The sequence below is a fragment of the Rhinolophus sinicus genome, linkage group LG10 (genome assembly GCF_036562045.2).
Source record: "Rhinolophus sinicus isolate RSC01 linkage group LG10, ASM3656204v1, whole genome shotgun sequence".
NCBI lineage: Eukaryota > Metazoa > Chordata > Mammalia > Chiroptera > Rhinolophidae > Rhinolophus > Rhinolophus sinicus.
This window is the reverse complement of record NC_133759.1, coordinates 57,211,903-57,229,776: the sequence shown is the minus strand read 5'-3', so window position 1 is coordinate 57,229,776 and position 17,874 is coordinate 57,211,903. Positions and strand designations below refer to the sequence as shown.

The 17,874-nt window shown below is 40.8% G+C and overlaps 1 protein-coding gene across 1 annotated transcript in view; it reads left to right on the top strand.

The window, feature by feature from the left end:
• Positions 1 to 1,180: 1,180 nt before the first annotated feature.
• Positions 1,181 to 17,874, top strand: part of LOC109445755 (cadherin-related family member 3) — an 89,365-nt gene continuing 72,671 nt past the window's right edge. Inside the window, exons 1-4 of the mRNA XM_019728383.2 lie at positions 1,181 to 1,555; positions 7,693 to 7,889; positions 14,585 to 14,756; positions 16,252 to 16,340. Coding sequence (XP_019583942.2) covers positions 1,510 to 1,555; positions 7,693 to 7,889; positions 14,585 to 14,756; positions 16,252 to 16,340 — 504 coding nt within the window. The 5' untranslated portion in view covers positions 1,181 to 1,509. The remainder of the gene's footprint in view (positions 1,556 to 7,692; positions 7,890 to 14,584; positions 14,757 to 16,251; positions 16,341 to 17,874) is intronic.

The following is a 17,874-nucleotide window of genomic DNA, read 5'->3' as shown; positions in this document are numbered from 1 at the left end:
GTGAGTGGGAAATAGGTCATGTTAGACAGCAGAAATGTGGTGGGAATATAGGTGACCACATTGTGCTTGTGTTTTAAAAAGATTGCTGTGTGCAGCTTGGAAAATGCATCAGAGGGAAAAAATATGACTGTTGAAAAGTCATTAGGTAGGCAATTGGTCCAGGCTACAAATGATGGTGGTTAGGAGTTGAATGAGACAAAAGTGTGCACATTCGGGAAATATTTAAGAGGTATAATACTGAAATGAACTGGGTATGAGGGATGTGAGTAGAGAGAGGGAGATACTAGACTGGGAAATGACGTTCTTGCGGTCTTTCAAGTGTGAGATTGTAGTGGTTTAACTAAGCAGAGGTAACAGAGCTAGAGAAAAAAACACCAGTTCAAGAGTCCCCCGTTCTTCTTTTCTTTTCAACCATCCTTCATGGGATATGACTTGAAGTTATACCCATTCAATCATTCCCTGGACATTTGTCAATGTCCCTCTGAAAAGCCAAAAAGCCAGAGCAGGGCAAAATCTGGTCAAATCATAATCTCCCTTGTTCTCAACATTATCCTTCTATTGAACACTTCTGAGATTGCATAAGCCTATTAAGGTAACCATAACAACAGTTGACTCCTATTGAGATAGCAATTGGTTGAAACCTCGAAGTCAGAGATTGTAAACATGAATGCCTGCAGGAGCCAGGCAGGTAAATGTGAGAAGCTGTGGGATGTAATAGGAAGGGGTGGGGGTGACGGTAAACTGTAGAGTGTTGGACCAATCAAATCTTATTGCACTTCACATTTTTAAGAAGTCTTTGTGCATTTAAAAATGTGGTCTGCAAGTTATATTTAGCCTGTGAATCACGAATGTGCTGACCCCAAAGATCTTTGTACATATACTCAGCATTTGGTCTTTCCCATCAAAGCCTATTCACCCCCTGCCCCAAGTTTTAACTTAAATATATTAACTTGCATTCTACTGGCTTTTGGCCAATTATTAAATTGATTTTGAGTCTTTTCTCTATCTGGTTGCACGTTAACCTCTCCTAGCAACATGTAAGCCTTCTGCAAACTTGGTAAGCAGAGATTCTGGGTCTTATTCCAAGTCTGGGAGTGATAAACTCCTGGAACAGGGCGGTACAATATGCCTCGGTGACATGCAATCATTTACAAATGGAAGCCTTTTGAAAATGAAGGACTATAGAGAGCCGACCATTTCCTGAAGGGTCCCCACGACCTCTGGCCACCCCAGATTTACCAGGATTTGGGAGGCCTTTGCTGTAGAAGGATATGAATTAGGGACTTTTCTCCTTGCTCATGCAAATCTCTTCCTTGGAGCTTTTGTCCTTTTGAGAGAAGAAGGTGCCACTTTACAGATCACTTAGCAAGAATTGTGTCATGAGGAAGTGTATGCAGGGCACCTAGAGACAGAATATTTCCCTGGAGAAAACCAAGAGAGTGACACTCCCTAGAAGTCAGTGAAGGCTGGAGTGAAGCGTCTCTGAAGAGGCAAGAGGATTTCAAGAAAATGATGCCTTTTTTTCACTTGCTTTTTGTGTTGGTTGCTGCCCCAGGTTGGTGTCTTTAACTTTGGACTCATATCATGTAGCTTTGAAATAATCACTTGGTTTGCTTTTACTTTCTTTACTAACTTCTCACTGTTGGTCTTAGAAGTTGCCATGCACTGGGTTGTTCAACATTGGAAAGTCTACATTTCAGTCAAAATGTACTCTCGGATGCAGTTGATATGATGGTAAACTGGTGCAAGTTCTTTGGAGGGCAATTTAACAATATCTACCAGCATTTGAAATCTGCAGTCTCAGAGCCAGTGCTCCACCTCTGGGAACATATTCTATGGAAATACTCTTATAACATCATAAGGATATATGTAGGTTTATTTGCAATAACAAAAGCTAGAGGCAACATGCATGTCCATCAATACAGGATTAAATAAATTGTCCTGCAGGCATACTATGGACATTGGAGACATTAAAAGAAAGAGGCCGATCTGTGTGTTTGATGTGCAGTTAAAAGGTAATCCAAGTTGTGTACTATGGAGTAGAGACAGGATGTCCTAAAACTCTGAACTTTTTTATATTGTTTGATTTTTTAAAATGAACATGTATTACATTAAACTAAAAAATCAAACCCAAGAATTTAAAAATGAATTACCCAAATTTTGAATGCATAATACCAAGACACTGGTTTAAATGATTTTTTTCCTTACTGCATGGATTGATTTCATAAAATAACTGAATTGATGAATTTAACCATTTGCTTTAGAATCAGTCACTTCTAGAATTGGGTAAAATGAGAAATGTCGATATCCAGGGACGATGGATTTGGGCATTTTGGGAAAATTGTAAGGGCAAGGGTCCCGAGGCAAGACCTGCTTGATATGTTGAAGGAACAGAAAGGCTTGTGTGGCTGGAGCAGAGGAAGTGAGGGCAAGAGTGGTAGAATATGAGGCCAGATAAAGGGGGACTTGATCGTCCCTTGGAGCCTGGAGTCCAGCATATGAACTTGGCTTTCACTCTGTGTGAGATGAAAAGCTGCTAAAGGATTTTGAGAGTGATATTACCTGATTTCAGTTTTAGTACATTGTCATCTCCACTATTGGTAGCTCAGTCATGTAAAAGATGCTTATTGGTATTTTCTTACAAATCTAAGTAACACTTGTATTAGTTTTCTTTTGCTGCTGTAACAAATTACCACAAACTTTGTGGTGACTGAAGACAACATAAATGTGTGACCTTCAGTCCTACAGTGGGAAGTCTGACATAGGTCTCCTTGGGCTAAAATTAAAGTATTGGCCTATCAGCCCATTTCCTTACCTTTTCCTGCATCTGGAGGCCACCCACATTCTTTGGCTCGTCATTCCCTTCCTCCATGTTAAAAGCCAGAACATTTGCATCTTTCCGTCCATTGTTTACATCTTCTTCTGACTCTCTTCTTCTGCCTCCCTCTTCTACTTTTAAGGACACCTGTGATTACATTGGGTCCATCCAGAGAATTTAGGATAATCTCCCCATCTCAAGATCCCTAACTTAATCACATTTCAAGGTCCCTTTCTCTATGTAACATAACATGTTTATTTAGAGGTTCTAGGGATTAGGAAGTGAATATCTTTGGAGTGGGGTCATTATTCTATCACAACCACAAAACATCATACTTTGCTAAATAACCACAAACTCCCACCTCAATATACACACATGCCCCTAATAGAATGCAAATTTCAGCTATGGAGAAAAATTCCTAAGACTTTGAAGTGCTGGTCCAGAGGGAAATCAATGAACAGAAATTTAAAATTTCCATTTACAAATTTAATCATTAAGAAATTTTCAGATCATTTTCTAAACAGAAAGGCTGTATTGTGACCTAAAGCACACATTTGGAAGTAGAAGAGAATCTGTTGATTCAGAAAACAGGATGATGAAAATACTTATAACTGGAGAGAGGTTGGAAACCATCTTTAGAAACAGATTCATGAAAAAACTCAGAGTTAAGAAAGATGGATGGGGGTGGGGAGAAAGAAGCATTGATTCTCCAGTACTTCAGTGCGAGAGGACACCATCAGGTAAAGAGGTGTTATGTGTTCATAGATGTTAGTTGGGTCTGTGCACAGAAGTGGTAAAAGCCGAAGGGATATGGGTGGGGCACTGACAGTGTCTGCTTCATTCCTCTTCCTGGATACATCACACCTCCTATTAGGCTGGGAATGTCTGGAGGTGAAAGAAGAAAAACATGTGAGGCTCTTATTCATCATTGTATAAGAGCATAAATACAAAGGGTGCCAAAAAATGTACACACATTTTAAGAAAGGAAAAAACTGTAATACTCAATATATACCAATAACAAAAGATGAACACAGTATGTTTGACTTCTACAATTACAAGAGGTGCTCAAAGTGGTTTCCATCAGCGTCCAGTCACTTCTGATTATGACAAACTACTGCTTGAGCAACGTTGACTAGTGTCCACTTGTATCACTGCGCATGCCGTTTTAATTTCTTCCCAAAGTACTGCCAATGTAGCCTGTTTTCTATGGTACAGCACATCTTTTAAGGTTCCCCATAGGTAGAAGTCAAGGGGTGTTAAGTCACGACAACGTGGGGGAAACTCAACCACACCTCTTCATCCTATCCATTGTCCTGGCAAATTCTCATTGAGGTCAGCTCTCCCACCTTGGTGGAAGTACGAGCGACAACCATTCTCTCGCCATTTCCTTTGACTGTCCTGCCTGTTGCACGGTGACACTGGAATTCAATTGATTAATGCCATCTTTTGAGTGAACATCATTGCTTCCATAATTCAATTCAACTTCGAAAAATAATCCATAGATAACATCTCTTAAAATGTGTACATATTTTTTTTTGGCACCTCTTACTGTGAATGACCATTGCAATATTCTGTGTTTTGTACATTGCAAAAAAATGATTGTACAATACCAGGCTTACCTTAGCACTCAATAATTGCTTGGCCAGCTAAATTGGAACAGAGTTTTCACTTGAGAATGCAGAGTCAACAGGACGTGAATTGAGGGCACTGTCTTAATCTTTGCTTTTTACAAGGATATTTTGGGAGTCTAGTTTTAGTCTGCCATAGCTAAAATCTTCACCATAAAGGCCCAGCTAAAATTCCAGAGGGAGCAGAGAACAAAAAAAAGAGAGGGAAAGAAAGACAGTGAAAAACAGAGTCAGAGGAGGCCAGCCCAGGAGGGCATATAATGACTTTTATCTCCGAATGCATTATGACTTTGAGCAGTGGGTAATTTCCTGACACTGCAGGGCTAGACAGAAGTTGTATGGAATAATGTCACTTAGGGAACCATTCTTACCCACATTTCATGAATTGTGTCTACTAAAACTTAGAATGAACTGATGTAAAAAGAAATCCTGCATCTCCCACGAGAGTAAATGACAAATCTTTATTAAGATAATGGCCAATCATCTAAATTTCTTATCTCTTAAATGTAGTAATGTGCTTTTCAACCTAGTTCAACCAAAGAGGTTTCTTATCAAGCACCAGTTGACTTCTAGCTTCAGAGAAGATGGATTGCTTGCCCAAGTGGCCATGTGGCCAGTAAGAGGCAGAACTAGGATCTAAGTCAAGGCCTGCTTGATTCAAAAGTCCATTTCTCATGTGACCCCTCTCTTTCCTCTTCAGAACTATTTCTAACAGTTTGGTAAGAGCATTCTCAAAATTTGAAATTCTGAGGACTTGCTTTTCCCAGTTTTTATCCCAAAGAACTTCACTCTGAATCATGAAATCATCTCTGTCATTTAAGAATATGCGACTTGGATTCACATGTTTGGGGTTCAAATCCTGACTCTATCATTTGTTAGCTGTGTGATTTAAGGCCATTTGGTCTTTCTGTACCTTAGTTTTCTTCTGTGCAACATGGAAGTGATAATAATAGTACCCCTCACCCCAGAGTTGTTGCAAGATTTAATGAAAAATTTCATGTGTAAGACTGTTTATATATGGTCATGTATATTATTTATTATTCAATCAACAAATATGTATCAGGTGCTGTTTTTAGTGTTCAAATAAACACATTCCTTGCAGTTAGAGTTTGTGGTGCCCTGGGGAGTCACACAATAAAAGTCAATTATATAATACAATGTCAACTGTCCTAATGGGGTGACATGGAAACACTGAGAAGGAGTATCTAATCCAGCCCGGGAATGTCAGGTCAGGCTTTCTGAAAGAAGTGATATCTAACAGGCAACTGAAGGATGGGTAGAATCTGGGGATGCGAAAAGTATTTTAGAAAAAATTTATGTAATTGTCCAGAGATGAGCTAGAGACGTGGAAAGAAGGTCAGGAGAGTGTGAAGAAGGGAGAATATAAAGATGAGGCCAGAGGAATGAGCAGGGGTCAGACCCAGCAGGACCAGAGACCTTTCCAAACTTTTCCGTTGTACATTGCAAACAATGGTTATATCATATCATCTTAGTTTGAATGCTCCTGGAATTAGAACCCAAGAAGTACAAGGAACTTCTTTGGGAGATGATCCCAGGAAACACCAGCAGGGGGACGAGAAAATGAGACAATGAATGGAAGGCAGCCAAGAAGGGGTGTGTTATCAAGCCTGTGAGCGGCATCCTACTGGGGCCTCAGGGATCCGATGTAGGCGCACACACACACACACACACACACACACACACACACACAGACACACACCCTGAGTTCCTGAGTTACACACACTGAAGGATGCGTGAAGGTTGAGATGTTTATCCACCAAGTCACTGCTGGCCGTTGGTTAAGGGCTGCTTCCAGGGACATACGCTCGCTGCCACTCCAGCTTGCCCTGTGTGCAGGCGAAGCTGCCACCCAGGTAGAGCTGTACATGCGCTCAGGAAGTCGCCTTCTGCATGGAGACGTGAGGATGGATGGAAGGGGGGCTAGACACTGAGCAGTGGCTACACATTTCTGAACAAGTTTTAAAAAAAAAAAAAAAAAAAAAAAGAAGAGAGAAAAAGAAGAGCAGCCCTGCCTGGGAGACAGTTCTCCATGTGTCTCTTGCCTTCCTGTGCATCGGTGAGCAGAGGTACTGGCTGGCTGTGTGCTGGACTCTCTTTTCAAAGATGTTTAAATAACGTCAGGGAAAGCATCTTCCTGTGGGACAGAAAATGGTTTGTTTACTGTGTACGAAAATAAAGCTGTTTTCTCCCTCCAGGGCAAAGATCAGGCAGGCTCACAGCTCATTTTAAATGATCAGGGCTCCCTCAGCTCAGAAATTCTCAAATGTGACACAAGGCCCCTGCAGGCCAAGCATCCACCAGGTCCCCTCTGTGCTGTCCCCAGGGGGCCTGAGGAACAAGGGGAACCTATGTGAACATGAAGCCTATGCTGCTGTGGTGCCAAGAATAACAAAGCCCTTTGTCCCTGTATCAGTCAGCGCAGGCAGCAGTAACCAAGTACCAGAGACTGGGCGGCTTCAACAACAGACACTGATTTTCTCAGTTCTGGAGGCTGCAAACCTGAGATCAAGGTGTCAGCATGGTCAGGTTCTGGTGAGGGCTCTCTTCCTGGCTTCTTCACTGTGTCCTCATGTGGGGGAGAGAGAGAGAGAGAGAGAGAGAGAGAGAGAGAGAGAGAGAGAGAGAGAGAGGAGGGAGGAGGGGGAGAGGGAAAGAGAGACATCTGCCTCTTACAAGGCCACAGTCCTATCAGATATTGGTCCCACCCCTATATCCTCATCTAATCTTAATTTCCTCCTAAAGATCCTATTTCCAGGATCTTTGGAGGTTGAAGTATCAATATATGAATTTGGGGGAGACAAAATTCAGTCCATAGCCTTCTGTCCAAATTCAACGACCCTGATTGAAATGTTAATCTCATTCAGATACATGCTCGCAGACACATCCACAATGATGTTTGGCCAAATGTCTGGGCACCTTGTGGTCCAGTCAGGTTGGCACATAAAATTAACCCTCACAGTCTTTGACCAAAGAGGCTTGTGCGTTCTGCCAGCATCCATGAAACTGGGCAGGCTGACTTGTTAGCTGCAAGTAGGGGAAGTGCTCAGATCCTGAACAGTTCTTGACCATCCTACCTAAGCCTGCTCAACTGATTTTATGACTTTTAATAAAAAAGGAACTGTAACTGTTTATTGTGCTTTTCCTTTGTGGTTTTCAAATATGAAAGAGGATGGGAAGCATTGCAAAAATCTTTATAAAAAAGTAAAATTTTGTGTTTCCTTTAAGATGTTCTAGCTTTTCCAAATTTTGTCATCGAAAATGCCAGTCCTCTTCTGGAAAATGCCTCTGAACACACCCGGGTTGCCATAATCACTATGCCTGTCTCACCTCCCACTTCTCTGATTGGAGATCCTATTATCATTAATGCGAATCCTGTAGTCCATCCATTTGTGCTGTCTCGTCGATCTACACATCAGTGGGAGGTAAGTATATAGGCAAACAGTACCATCACTTGGTACCACAATGGTTCTAAAATGAAACTACCAGCCTTTCCCTTCTTTCCTTCTACTGTATATTATTTAACACCCACTCATTGGGACCCCATTATGTGCCAGACACTCTAAAGTCCTTGAGGATAATAGCAAGATGAATTTATTTTTCAGTTATCTATTGAGGACCTCCTTACACACAGGGCAAGCGTCTTTACCTTCATGGTGTTTACTGGTTCATAGGAAGATATATTAATCAAGTGAATACTCACACAAGTATAAACTCATAAGTGCACTAAAAGCCATGAAAGACAGGCCCACAGGTCTGAGAGTGCACCAAAAAGGCACTTTGACTTATCAGGCTTCCTGAGGAAGAGCTATGAAAAGCAATCTTTAGAATGAATATGAATTAAAAAGATGAAGAGAACAAGAAGAGGATGCCAGGTAGTGGGAACAGCATGTGCAAAGGTCCTGTGGCAAGAAGGAGTATAGTGATGAGCTGGGACCAAGAAGAGGCCAAAGTGGCAGGAGCTTAAGGGGAGGTGCAGTGAGAGATTAGACTGTAAAGAAGGTGGGAGACAGAGCCTGCAGGGCCTGTGAGCCACGTTAGGAAGTTTTGTTTAACACTCAGTCCCTCTGGGGTAAAGTTCAGGCAGGCTTTCTGCTGATTTTAGAAGATTTGGATTTCCTGAGCTCTGGGTTCCTCAAATACAGTGCACACCCAGTGCATGCATAGCATTTCCTGGGCCCCTCTGCATACTCCCATGGGACCTAGGAGCAAGGAGAACCAACATAAACTTGAAGTGCATGCTGCTTGCTGTGCCATGAGTAATAAAGTCCTTAAGAGCAATGCGTGATTTCCAGCAAAGGGTCTTATGTAGGGGTATCTGAATTGACTCCTAGCTTTAAGAGGTTCGAAAAGTAGTAGGGTGGAAAGACACCTAAATGACCAATCATGGTATGTCATGAGAGGCAGTATGTGACAGTGGCTAAGAACAGGGACTCTGGAGCCAACTGGCCTGGTTTCAGAGCCGGGCTTTGCATGTATTAATTTGGGCAAATAATGTCTCTGTTCCAATTTTTGTCATCTATAAAATGGAGATAAGAACAACCGCTGCCTCCCAGGCTGTATTAAATACATAAACTACTTAGAACAGTGGCTGGTATTAAGTCAGTACTCTATCAGTGTAAACTGTATTATAATTGTGATCTGGGCCAGGTAGAGGTTGGCCCAAGGAGCCGTCGTAGCTCAGGAACAACCCAAACAGAAAGCTTTACCCCAGAGGGATAAAGCTAACCACTTAGGTTAGCTACCTAATTGGTCAGATGCTAACAATTTTTCAAGGGGACCCAATGAAACATCATGACATCAGAGGGAACATCTGCAAAAGCCTAGAAGAGTAAAAATATGGCCTCCATAAAGACCAAGTATTGGTACGGCTGCACGAGTATGAAGGAGCAATTAACCCGAGGTGAGTTAAGGAGAGGTGGGTGGAAGCACCTCTCAAAGGTGTCGTGCATCTCAGGTTTTACCTTCCAGCGAGCAGTTTCCCCAGGACACTGTGTCCCTGGCTTGGATTGTGGGACCTGCGCTGCTTCTCCAAGTTTAATTCAACTGGGGCTTTCTCTTCTCCAGTTAGCCATCCTGAAACCCACAGCCAGCGTTAGCTCCTTTTCCTCTGTGAATCAGCATTTTCCCATTTGCATATGACAGGAACCAACCCAAACTGACATAAGCCAAAAGGGAACTTGTTTAAAATCTGAAATCTTCAAGAAAGTAGATCTGACAATACATTAGGTGCAGCTGGATTCATGATTCAAATAACGTGATAAGGACTGTGTTCCTCTCTGGTTTTCTCTGTATAGTAACTTTCTCAGGCAGGCGCTGTCCGTGTGACTGCAAGATGGCTGCCAGCAACCCTCAGGCCAGGTTCACTTCCCAGCATTCCATTCAAAAGTCCTGAGATTCAATCTGATTGGCTTGGCTTGGGTCATGTGCTCACTATAAACCAATCACGAAGACCAGTGGAATGCGATATGACGACTGACTTAAAGGTGCGTCACTGCGTCTCACCCTGGTTGGGAGCACAGCCTCACTGAGACCAGTGGTGAAAAAGATGGAATAGCAAATAAAAACTTGGACTCAAATAAAAAATGAGACTGCTGCCAGAAGGACAGGAGAAATGATTGGGTGGCAGATGACAAATGTCCATCATAGGCTCCATTACACCTCTTATTACACTACATTACCATTCACTGTGTAGATATTTGTCTCCTCAACTAGACTGTGGGTTTCTTGAGGCCAAGTGTCACGTCTTAATCGATCTTGATGTGTCCAGTGCCTATCATAGTACCTGACCCACAGTAGGTGCTCAATAGAAGTTCAGTGAGTGAATGAGAGCTTTATTTACTAAGTGGATTAGACTTTCTCCTGTAGAAACTGAAAAACCACTGAAAGTTGTAAATACATATGGAAAGAATAGAAACAGTTTTGAGTTTAATAAAGAGCACTTTGCCTAACAGATTGGCAAAGTGAATAAAGTTTGATAATGCTTCGAGTTGTAAGGGTGTGAGGCAATACCCTGTCAGACACTGGGGACCAAAGTGATGACCCAAAAAGCTATTGCACAATCAGTTAAATGGCTGAACCTATTTGCAAGTGGAGACATAGTGCATCCCCACCTTAATGTTTTTAATCCATCATTTAGATTGTAGTTGTTCACATATTATTAAAACATCTTAATAGGAAAATAGATAAAACCCCATGGAGCGATACAAAAATTAGTGGGCAGATTGTTGGTCCCAACATCACCAAATAGTTGTAGCTCCTTTTCCAGGGTTTGAGTCTGCACTTCTCCCATATGCAAAGTGGAATAATGATATCATACTCCTTCATGATTTCATCGGGTTACTAGGAGGTTCAAATGATATAAAACACTTTGTAACGCACATTAAGATCTTTGAAAAAGATGGCAAGAGGCTGCTGTGGCTGAGGGGAGGGGAAATGGCAGGAGACATGGTCACAGAGGTAGGCTTTATAAAGCCTTATGGGGAAGGGTTAGGTTTTTATATGTGATCTGAGTAAGGTGAAATCTTATTTACCCATAGCTGCAATAATGCTGTATAACAAACCACCTCAAAACTCAGTGGCATACAACAATAAGCGTTCGTTTCTTGCTCATGTATCTGTGGGTTGGTGGTCACATGTCCATGCCTTAGGCTGGAGATATACATACTGCTTTAAGTGGGAGGAACGGCAAAGTCATATGGCAAAGGACATGATTACAGGGAAGCTATATAACTGGGAACATTCAATCTACCGCCCACATCTAGGAAACCTTGGGGACTTCTGCAGAAAACAGATACAACTTGCTTACATTTTAAAGGGGCTACTTTAGCTACTGTGAGGAGAACAGACTATAGAGGGGCAAAACACATCTGTTATGTGGCTATTGAATATTTTTGCCAAACCTTGGTATTGTTAGATTTTAAATTTGCTTCCAACTTCAGTTAGGTACAAAATACTATCTCATGCATTTTATTAATTAGGTTTTTAAAATAAATCTAAACAGTAAAATGGCAGCAAAGGGTGTTCAATAGTTATGCTTATTATTTTGTTTGTTTTACTTTTGTTTTTTTGTTTTTTTGTGAGGTAGTAAATCATAGCTGTTCTAAGCACAGGTTTTTGAGTCTGACAAACTTAGGTTTGACCCATAGCTCCTCCTGTTAGTAACAATGTGATTTTGGGTGAGTTACTTGACTTTTTTGCACTTTGGTTTTCTTTCCTATACAGAGAGATTAATAATAATAATAATAATACCTCACTCAGGACCTGGTAAGAAGATCCTATGTATTCAAAATGCCATCTTAGTGCTTGGCCCATAACAAGTAATTAACATACAGTGGCTTTTACTATAATAAATACATTTATACTTCAATATGCAGCACCATTGTAGTCAAACTACAGATAATACTATAAACTATAAGTTTGGTGCAAAAGTAATTGTGGTTTTTTGCAATTACTTTTAACCTTTTAAACCGTAATTACTTTTGCACCAACCTAATATAAGAGAGATAGTCATGTTATTGTAATTGTATCATTAACCAGCTATAGATAGCTTAGAAACAGTTCAATTATGAAACAGTTTCATATCATGGAAATAAATCTACAGATAAAGGCAAAACTAAGTGAGTTAGTATCTGTCTCCAGAACATTACATTATGAAAGGACATATACTGTTCTATTTGAGGTTTAGCATATCATTATCCTTTGTTGCACTTCATTCCTTGCAGGATCTGGCTTGTTCAGTTTGCAAAAGACTGAACTTAAGAAAGGTGACTGGGCAGGCAGTCAAAAAAAAAAAAAAGAATGAAAAGAAAAACAAAAAGCCAAACCAAACTAGTCTCCTGGAGAAACAATAGCAGAGCTAGAAGTTAACTGATTACACAGATGAATTGAAATCTCATGGCAATGAGTCAAGGTATGCTCCAGTTATGTAATCTGCAAATTGCTACCTGTCATTGAGCAAGATAAATGGGTCGTGCAGGCAGGATGAGAAAAGGCATTCAAGTTACCCTCTGTGTATACACTTTCTATGCCTGGATAGGAGAAACCAACCAGAGGGGGCCTTCACCAGCTTCCTGTCTTCTTCCACTGTAAAGCGTAAAGAAGAAGCATTTGCATTTTTTTAGTATTTGCATTTTTAAAAATTCAAAAAGTATTTTTTGAAAAGGCTGATATTGTATAAGGTGTTAGGGGGCAAGAAGGACACAGTTGCTGTCCCTATGGGGCTCCCAGGGCAAAGGGACCACAGCCGGGAGGGCCGACCTGAACCCAGGGCTTCTTGGGTAAGAAAGTCCTTGAGAATAAAATGTGCTTAATTACCGCTTGAAAGTCCCATATACTTTCAAATCAGGCTATCGTATTCAATTAACTTATCAGAAACATCAGGATGTGATGGAAAGCAAAGAAAATTTTAGAGCCAGGAACACCTGGCTTTAAATCTCAGCTCTGTCACTTATTAGCTGTATTACTCAGGTTTCTAACTTCTGAGCCTCAGTTTCCTCATTGGTAGCATAACGATGATAATAGCATTTGCTCTATGAATCAAAGAGATGAAGTGTCAGTCTGTGCTAAGTGTTCAGTACACAAGAGCTGTCACGTATGAAAGTATTACTGACTTCTTATGGCAGCGGAAGGACAACACCCAGCCGTTACTGCCATCGTGGTGGTCAGTGAGGTGTGGGGCAGACTGGCAGTGTCCAGTTCAGGTTTGGCCTCTTCCTGCAGCATGTCTTTCCCAGCTGTATTATATAATCTAAGCTTCAGTTGCCTCATCTGTGAAATGGGAGTAATAATAATATCTCCCTAACAGTTTTTTTTCTTTTATGTTTAAATAAGGTAAAGAACTAAGAGCAATGCCTGACACATAGAGAGTGCTCAAAAAATGTTAGCCCTTGTTAGTACAAGGTTGGCAATGTGGCATGATGACCCTTTCTTCTGAGAGTCCGTGATTCTGTTACTAGGAAGCAGCTGTATCCTCAGTGTCACAGTGTGATTGAGCGTGGACTTCAGTGTCAAAGCCTGGATTCATATCCTGCCTCTGCTCCTTGCTTGGTGATCTCTCTAAGCCTCTGTCACTTCATCTGTAAAATAAGCATACTAATAGTACCAATCGCACTGTTTTTTTTCCCCCAGGGTTAAATGATGTAATTCCTATTAAACACTTGCAATTAATACATAGTAAGTGCTCAATACAAGCTATTAGTACCATCACCATCATAATAAACAAGGGGTTCATGGCTTGACACAGAACATCCAAAGACAATTGGCAAACCCTTTTCAGTAGATTTTGCAACTTAGTAAAATCTTTACCAATGAGAAAGCGTTTAGAAAACAAGCATTTCCTAACCTACCTGCATCATGCCAGACATGGAAAGGACATCAGTGACAGAACATTCAACACTTTCAATGAGGACCAGGAAATCCAAGTTAGAGACCTGAAGGCTCATGGCCAAAGTCTCAGTGCCATTTCATACTACAGGTGGAACTTGAACCCACTTCTCCGGATGTTCAACTTCACATGATTCCTGAAGAGAGCAGTTCAGAAATCAGTATGAAACCACATAGGAAGCCTAGAACACATGTGGGGTGATTGAGTGGGGGAGGGGCAGGAGGGCCTCTTACACTCTCTTTTCATCCATTTATAGGTGCTCGGCAGTTTAGGCTTATGATTAAGGACAAGAGGGTGAAGTCAGATGGAGGCAGGACCACTGCATTTCTCTCCAAAACTTGGCCAAGCTCCTTAACTCTTTAGCCTCAATTTCTGCATTTGTAAAGTGCATCCAATAATAGTCCCCATTTGCAATAAAAAGAGTAGAATGGCACGTTTGTTAAGTGCTTAGAATGGTCCCTTACAAATTAGAGTTGGGAAAGAGACTCAATAAACTTTGTTATCAGGAAGACTAACATGAAAATGTGGGAGGGGTGAAAGAGATATAACATGTATGAATTTTCTGTTCATAGAGATTTTTAATAAATCAGGTCACCTTACTTCCCATTTTAAGTACAAGATTTTTATCTCTTTTTTTTTTAACAATGCTGATTCATATTGGGAATTATAGATCTAAACTGTCCTTATGAAGCTAGTGATTCACTCCATTATTCTGCACTTCTTCGTTTCATTTAGCTATTCACCACGGGAGTACCTAAGCTGGACTTCGAGACAGTGACTCTCTACTCCTTGATAATCTATGCCAAAGACAACCAAGGGGCGACAGCATCACAGACCATTTTAATACAGATTGCTGATGTGAATGAGCCTCCCACCTTCAGTGGATCCCTTGCTCAGGGAGACCAAGGTACAGAGCTCTTCTCTTGGGGAAAGAAGGATCCAGTCGATACATACGTGTGGACTCTGTGTCCCGTGTCCTATGTGCTCTCATCGTGTCATGGTTATATGAGGGATAAGGAGAATAATGATAACAAAAGTAATGATAAAGGGCTGCCACTTATCAGGCACTAACTACGTAGCAGGCACTGTCCCAAGAACGTCAGATGGATTAGTGTATGGAATGCTCCTAGCACTGGAGGTAGGTGCTACTTGTATTTATGTTGTAAAGATGAGTTAACAGACTTAGGTGAAGTAACTTCTCAGTGTTTCAAAACTTCATTTATCTGTTTGATTATTGTGTACTAAAAGATTCCTTTATTCATGTAATTATTTAATTAACAGTGTATCTATGTTATTATTAAGTTTGAAGCTTTGTGGGGGCAGGGATCATATCCTTTTTGCACTCTTTCTCTCTCTCTCTGATTTTCACCACATGTGAATCTTTCTCTAACTCTTGTCTCTGTCTTTCTCATCTCTGTCTCTTTCTATGTATTTAAGTATTTAATACTCACAGGTGGCTGATTCATGTTTTCTCTTAAAAACATAAACATTTGAGGTTTAGATGTTGAGGTGGCCACTAACCTGGGAGAGGTGCTAATCCTGTGCGAGCCTCAGTTTCCTCATTGGTTAAACTGAGATATTAATACCTTCTTGAGGAAGCTCACCTGCGATAGTGTGTTAATGAGCCAACCATAGTGCTGGGCAAGCAAGTGGAAGCTGAATCAATGTTACTCTTCTTCCATCCCTTCCCCTAGGCAAATAATAAACTCCTCAAGGGCAGATCCAAGGTCAAATTCCATGCTTCTGACTTCTAAAACAGTGAGGCTGGCACCAGGTTGCTTGTGGACACTCCGTGAGCATTTGCTTATGGGACGCCCAGGCCAGTGTCTTGGCCATAGTCCAAACAGGCCTGTGGATGCCTTTTCTATCCACAAATCCTGCCAGCTCGGCAAAATAGTGCACGAGGGGTCCCCTACTGCCCCAATGTTCCTGATCCTGGAAGAGTGGTTTGACGAGTAAATGTGCAAGTTTGTGGTCCCCGCTGTTTTAAAAATGAATAGAAAGAGTACAAACTTGAGGAAAAACCAGAAACTAATAAAATCATCAGACAATATTAATGTATTACTTGTGTGACCTTGAGTCAGTTATTCAATCTTTCTAAACCTCAGTAAAGTGGAAATAATAATGTCCCCAATGATGTCAAGTGCTTAACAATCAGAAAATGTTCAATGTTGTTATTGTTTAAATTTATAGATCTCTTAGCTCTATACCTGACACATGATAGATACTTGATAACTTGTATCTATTATTATTATTATTATTATTATTGATTATTATGATTAGTGGGAATCACCCTATAACAACATCTGTGCTGAGCAAGCACAGTCCTTAAGTTTTATGTAAAATCCAGGAGTGGATGAGGGGTTTTTGGCTTATAATACCTATTATATGTTTTCTGGCAGTTACTGAGATTTATATCCTAGAAGACACTGCCTTGGGCACAATCATTTACAGAGCAGCAGCCCAGGATCCAGAAGATGCTGTTTTGGAGGTAATTTATAGTTTGGGGAAGAAAATATCAGTGCCTGGTAGTTTTATGTATGACTATATTCACACATAAAGCCACAGAGACAATCAGATCCTTTATACCACAATTCATGTTCCAAACATACCTTTTGCTTCAAATATCAGGACACTTCAGGTGAAAATGATTATGGCTGGCTTGTCTGGGCAATTGCTTCTCTTTTAGTCTATTCCACCCTGTGCAGGCAGGCCCAGCGAATCCTTAGGTAATTTGACAAAAGATGCCAAGCGATTTCATTTTGTTCTTGGCTACACACTTACTGTTGAGAAACAATACAGCTTTCTGGTAGAATTAATTTGTATTTCAAAATGCTGGGTCTCATCCTCGGGCTTTACAATGCCCCAGGAATGCACTTATTTTCAGAATAGGTGTCTCCCAGTTCTAGAAACCATGAGGGCGAGGAAACGATGAACTTGGTGCCAAGAGGCTTGGATTTAAATCCTAACTTCACTGCTGCAAGTCATTCAACATTTCTGCCTTTCTGTGTTAACTATGAAATTGTGGAAAGGGTATCTGTTTTGTCTTCTCTCCTATTGCTTTCTCTCCCAATGGACTTGAAATTAGTTTTTAAACTGTAAAATATCTTACACTTGACAAAATTTGTATTACTGTCTTAATTTTTGATGCCATATGGAATGGTTATGGCATTATTAAGGTCTAACATTTTCAACTAGTGGACTGATGGTAGACAAGAATATCATGTTTTTATTTTTTAATGTTGTATCACTTTCCCAAATTGGCTGAAAATTAGAGAATTATACATGTTGATGCTATACTTTCAATACTTACAATTTACTGATAGTGCTCCTGAGTTCTTGTTCAAGGCAACTTAACTTTCACAATATTTTCTTTAAACAAATAAATGGTCACTAATATTTGAGGCACTGTCCACATGGCTTTTAAAAGTACTGACTATACTCAAGTAATTACATGCAAAAAACCAGTGCTGTTGTCAAGCTCCTCTTCCCCCCGACCATTTGTCTCAACCTCCTACCAATAGAACAATCCCACATCCAATATGGGACTGGAAAGGTCACAGCTTCTTTACAACATGCAATTAAGCCACGTAATCATGCATATTCCTCCAAATCACCGTGTTCAAGATTATAGCATTGAATCCAGCACTGAGCAGTTGCAGCCATGAGAGAATCAGACACCATGTTGCAGTCGCGTCCTTGATGCTCTGCATGGCATCTCACCCACCAGGTTGACATTTTAGGGTGGAAAGCGCATCACCGTCCAATAGGGTTTAGCGATGCCTCTAACATGCAATTACAATGACTTACTAGCCAACTAATGCAAGTAATTCATTTCAAATGAAGGACTACCAAATGCTTGTTCATACAGATTAAATGCTTCTGGCCCTGGCTGTATACTTTTCCTAGAAGAGAACTGGATCCTGGGCCGTATATGGAAGGCTAATGCAACGTTCTTTGTGAATTTTACCAAACATGGAATGACATTTCAGTGTTGACGTAGGCAGTGGAAACTTACATTTAGA